This window comes from Oncorhynchus mykiss, chromosome 24, assembly GCF_013265735.2.
Source record: "Oncorhynchus mykiss isolate Arlee chromosome 24, USDA_OmykA_1.1, whole genome shotgun sequence".
In the NCBI taxonomy this organism is placed as follows: domain Eukaryota; kingdom Metazoa; phylum Chordata; class Actinopteri; order Salmoniformes; family Salmonidae; genus Oncorhynchus; species Oncorhynchus mykiss.
Genome location: NC_048588.1, coordinates 11,816,409 through 11,822,319, shown reverse-complemented (window position 1 = coordinate 11,822,319; position 5,911 = coordinate 11,816,409). Strand labels below are relative to the sequence as shown.

The window sequence follows — 5,911 nt, the reverse complement described above, 5'->3', positions numbered from 1 at the left end:
AGTGTGGGTGGTTGGGAGGGGGTTGGGTGGTTGGGAGGGAGGGAGGGAATCGAGGTGGGTGGACTGAGGTAGGGCGGAGAGGTAGGGGGGGACTAGGGGGGTTGGGTGGATGTGTTGTATGGAGGGAAGGAAGGTGGTTGGGATATGGTAAAATCTTTGTGCTTACATTGTACATTCTGTAAAACTTGAATAAAAATACATACAAAAATAATAATAAAATGTTTACGCACAATGCTGTCATTATTGCAAACCTAAGCAGGACACAAACAGAAGTCTTGCGATTTCATCTTCTTATCTGCTGAGTTAAATGCAACTATTTACTCGCGCCACGAAATCAGCATATATGACAACAATTACACCGGGTGATGCAAAATGAACTCACCCATTGTCACCGATCCAGATACACTCACATTATAACTAGAGGAGAAAGTGGTTGTGACATCATAATGGTGTTCTAGTCTGTTTTGAAATCAGAATGTTTTCATTGCGGAGGTACTTGGTAATGTATCACAAAGTGATAGGAATAAAGAAGGGGGACTGTAATAAGGCATAACTTTATTTCATATTTGTGGGCACTCTTTTCATACTTTCTGCTGCTAGAATTGAGAGAGAAATGGCACATTTGCCAACTGCAATTGTGATTGACAATGGAACTGACCAGATGAGAGTTGGGACCTCAGGCAGTACAGAGCCTAGTCTGATCTGTAAAAATGTCACTGGCAGATCTGAGAGCAACTCTAGTGAAGGAGAGCTCTGCTTTGGAGATGAGGCATGGGGGAGGAGAGACGACTTGTCTGTGATTCGTCCCATGAAGCGTGGGAGGGTGGTGTCATGGGCTGATATGGAGGCCATATGGAGCTATGTTTTCAACAGGCACGTGAAGACCCCCTCATGTGAGAGCCCGGTTTTACTGACTGAGTTCCCCTTGACCACCCAGTCGGACAGGGAAAAGACCTGCAGGATGATGTTCGAGGGTCTGGGTGTCCCTGCATTGTACATGGCCCCTCAGTCGCTCCTGGCCCTGCTGTCTTCAGGCAGGGTGACCGGCTGTGTGGTGGACTGTGGCTACGACGTCACCCACACCGTCCCAGTTTTCGAGGGCCACTGCCTCCCCCACGCTGTGCGTCAGCTGGGCCTGGGAGGGCAGGATGTCACGGCCCACCTGGCTCTGCTGCTGAAGGAATCCGGAGCTCAGTTTTCCAGCACTACACAGGAACATGACACCATGACCATCATCAAGGAGCAGATGTGTTATGTATCCACTGATCCCTCCTCAGAGACAGCCACAACCATCATTGGCAGCACCGATGCGGACTACCAGCTCCCCGACGGACAGATGCTGAGGGTTGGCAGCGAGAGGTTCAGGGCACCCGAAATCCTCTTCTCTCCTCAGACTGTCCGCATGGTAACACAAGGCATTCCCAGTCTCCTGGTGAGCTCTGTGTTGGAGAGCGATGCAGACCTGTGGCAGCTGCTCCTAGACAACGCTGTCCTTGCCGGGGGCTCCAGCCTCCTTCCCGGGATGGGCCACAGACTGAGGGAGGAGGCCTCGGCTCTGGCCCCGCCAGGATGCCGCGTGGGGCCAGTCCCTGTGATGGACACTGCCTGGCTGGGGGGCTCCCTTCTGGCCTCTCTCTCCATCTTTGGAGACATGTGCATCAGTGCCTTGGAGTACCAGGAGATGGGGTCCAACGTCATCCATCACAAGTGCTTCTGAGTCATGTCTGATGCCTTTCCCTGGCCTGCTCACCAGAGACAATTCAATGAAACACTGATTCTGATTAAAGGTATTTTTCTAAATGTTTCCCAAGGAGAATTAACTGTTCATTTGATAAGGCACAAAATAACTTGGATATAGCCTAGGCTATATACGAGGGCAGGCATAGGCTTACATTGGAGACAAAAAAAATGATCTATGGGAATAAGAGCTCTTGTTTGGTATTGAAATTAAATAGTTTGATTCAGTGCTAATAAAAATGAATGGGTTTTGGAACTTCTGTGTGACCGTGGCACACACAGCTGTCTTATTCCTGATTCCTATGCATGGTCTCCAGAAACCATTATGTCACTGCAACCGGGAAACTGACGAGCATCCCACTCCAGTCTGCTCTTACGGTAAACCCCAGATAAATAACGCTGATTGAATGACGGATTGATTACTTGTCAGGTCTCTTAGTTGAAGAGACTTTTGCAATGGAAAAGTCAATCAGAATTGATGAGGACGGCTCTGCAACCTGTCTGTGACCTAATCGAGCTGCTGAGTTCGAGGATAAACGACTGCCCGTAGACATCCCCGCCACACCATGTCCATAAATACTTCTCCAGATTGTCTCGAGAGTGCATAGTAATCCGCCCCTTAGATAGGTCTACCGGGAATCACTGTTAAAATGCACTCAACTATCTGCCTCACCAAGATGTCAATAGCTTGCTTGCTCCTGAAATACCAGCAGTGAATGTATACATTACCATCATCGTATTGCTAGTGTTATCTACATATCTATACCTCTGTTGTAGAATATATATTTTTATAGGTACCTTTAGAAAATAGTTTGTTTCATTACGTTATTGTAAACCGTGCCGCTTATTGAGCACTAGATGGCGGTACAACATTATGGAGCAACAAACGTTAGAAATATTGTAATCTAAGAATCTGTCATCACTGCACCCACTTGTTTGGTTGGGTGTAATTTACTATAGCTGTTGTAAAACGTTTTAACAAATTTAACACCTCCAAACCAAAGATATGCATCAGGTTGACAAATAGCAAATAACACATGAAATCATGTAGTAACCAAAAAAGTGTTAAAAAAATCCAAATATATTTTATATTTGATATTCTTCAAAGTAAGAATATTATGACAAGAACAACTCAAATAAGCAAAGACAAATGACAGTCCATCATTACATCAAGACATGAAGGTCAGTCAACGCAGAAAATGTCAAGAACTTTGAAAGCTTCTTCAAGTGCAGTCTCAAAAATCATCAAGCGCTATGGTGAAACTGGCTCTCATGAGGACCGCCACAGGAAAGAAAGACCCAGAGTTACCTCTGCTGCAGAGGATAAGTTTATTAGAGTTACCAGCCTCAGAAATTGCAGCCCAAATAAATGCTTCACGGAGTTCAAGTAACAGACACATCTCAACATCAACTCGTCAGAGGAGACTGCATGAATCAGACCTTCATGGTTGAATTGCTGCAAAGAAACCAATACTAAAGGACATGAAATGAATACAATCTCAACAGACAAATGGTTTGGGGAGAGTATTTGGTTGCAGTTTTATAAACTATTAGCAGCTCTTAGTTGATTGTTGTTCATGCAGAGATGCACACTTTGATGAGCAAAGACATATTATTTTGTTGAAGCACACAGCGGTATGTTGATAATATAACCTACAGTAGTTAGATTGTATTTGCTCACATGTTCTCCACAGCGTCATGGGCGTTGTTCTGATACTCTTGTCTTGGTGCATTTTCTTCGGTTTCTCAAGTGTGTCGCCAAGATGCAGACTTGGCTTATTTGTTCAAATGCAAGGGTTGTGCTCTTCCAAGCTCTACCAAGCTCATCAAATATATATTTGCCTTAAACACGACTGAACCAGTAAGTATTCAATTGAACCAAGAACTCCTTGCTTGAATCACATGACATCGAATGAAAGCCTTGCGTAAAGACTGAATGTAATCACAGTCACTAATACTTTATTAGCTACTTCATTCTCCAGCACAAGTTGAGTTTGCAGGGGAAGCATGTTGACTTCACATGAGGAGAGGTTACTGGGTTATTGCTGATAAAAAAAGGATGAAATTAATTGGTTGAATGTGGACTTTGTATAAGGAGTGGGCTGATATAAAGGCCCTATGGCTATAGGTCTAGGTTTTCAATCTACACTGAGTGTACAAAACATTACAAACACCTGCTCTTTCCATGACATAGATCCCCTATTGTTGTCATTTGTTAAATCTACTTCCATCAATGTATTATGGAGGGGAGAAGACAGGTTAAATAAGGATTTTTAAGCCTTGAAACAATTGAGACATGGATTGTGTATGTCTACCATTCAGGGTGTGAATGGGCAAGACAAAATATGTAAGTGCCTTTGAACGGGGTATGGTAGTAGGTGCCAGTGGGAGATGACTTCACCTTTCAGCAGGACAATAATCTAAAACACAAGGCCAAATCTATACCGGAGTTGCATACCAAGAAGACAGTGAATGTCCCTGAGTGGCCCAGTCACAGTTTTTACTGAAATCTGCTTGAAGAGAGTTACCGTGAATATACAATTTGTATTCCAATTGATTTTTGAAAAATATTATTTATAAATCCCTCATGACCTTAGTCCAACTGTCGTAACCCTTCAGAACCCAAAATATACGCATTTTTTACTCTATTGTTTACAAACGATGTAATTGTAAACAAGCACTAGGCTCAAAACATGGTTAAAACTATAACAATATTTTACCCTTGAGCAGAGATTCAGAGAAGCATATATAGTTTTGTCAGGAGGATACAGACAGCTCAAGAGGTTTGCTTAGACATGCAGAATTGTTATCATTATTGCTTTACATATAATTAAGCAAACTGATTATGGCTCTAGATCACAGGAAAAAGCTGTTTCAGGAGTTTGAAATAATGCTACATTTGGCCTCCCGAGTGGCGCAGCAGTCTAAGGCACTGCATCACAGTGCTTGAGGCGTCACTAAAGACCCGGGTTTGATCCCAGGCTGTGTCACAACCAGCCGTGACCAGAAGTCCAATAGGGCGGCACACAATTGGCCCAATGTCCTCCGGGTTAGAGAAGGATTTTGCCGGGGGGGCCTTACTCGGCTCATCACACTCTTGTGGTTGGCCGGGCGCCTGCAGGCTGACTTCGGTCATCAGTTGAACGTGTTTCCTCCTCACATTGGTGCAGCTGGCTTCCAGGTTAAGTGGGCGGGTGTTAAGAAGCGCGGATTGGTGGGTCATGTTTTGGAGGACGAATGACTCAACCTTCGCCTCTCCCGAGCCCGTTGGGGTGTTGCAGCGATGAGATTGGATCGCAAATGTGGTGAAAAAAGGGATTAAATACAACAATAACCAAAAATGCTAAATTCTCCAATTTATGGATGGGGGCATAGCCCTTCTCCAGGATCACCCCCCAGCCATCCTCACATACTTTGTGCCTGCTCAGTTTTTTGGGGTGCATGACACACCTGCCCATAACCAAACGGTGGAAATATGAACACCTCGATATCCAAATAGCCACAACAGTGTAGCCTAATATTAACTTTGATCGAAAAGTAGAAGGGTATAGTGGATGCTTTTCGATGTGGTTAAAAATCCAGGAGCGAACAGTTGCAGATTATTTCTGCGTATCTCTACTCGAACGGAAAAGTCAGGCAGAAAGTTGGAGTTCCCCGTGGTGTATTGGCAATGTAGATTGTGTTGAATGGGTGTCGGTACCAGAGCTCAGTGGTCCGTATAGGTTATAAAATATTCTCACTTCTCTCCACGGAGGGGCACTGCTCACCGGGGCACTAGCGTGCTCCACTCCCGTCCTTTTCGCCGGCTCACACTCCTTAGAACATGTTTCACATAAGGCATTATATGAATTATTACAATTGAATAAGAGCAGGAAATTATGGTAATATGATTATACTCTCGAAGTTAAAGGTGAAAGAATGGTTGTAAAAACACAGGCAGTATGGCATGATGATTCTAACACCCAGCACACGTTTATGTCAAAAGCATAAAATGTTTAGGCACCAGTATCAGATTCAAAAGCAGTTGCACATATAAGAGTTATAAAACAAGTTATAATAATAACTATTATTATTAGGCTATTATTATTAATAGTATTATTATTGTTTTTGGTGTTGTTAATATGTGTTATTAGTATTGTTGTTAGTGTGGTTTATTTATAAAGACGTTTTATTT

At 43.6% G+C, this 5,911-nt stretch overlaps 1 protein-coding gene across 1 annotated transcript; it reads left to right on the top strand.

The window, feature by feature from the left end:
- The first annotated feature begins 808 nt into the window (after positions 1-808).
- LOC110503323 (actin-like) lies at positions 809-1,717 on the top strand. Its single transcript, XM_021581691.2, has one exon. The coding sequence runs from the start codon at positions 809-811 to the stop codon at positions 1,715-1,717; it is 909 nt and encodes a 302-aa protein (XP_021437366.2).
- Positions 1,718-5,911: the final 4,194 nt, after the last annotated feature.

Coding starts and splice junctions, on each gene's coding strand:
- LOC110503323 (XM_021581691.2), top strand. CDS start 809: ATGAAGCGTGGGAGGGTGGTGTCATGGGCTGATATGGAGGCCATATGG.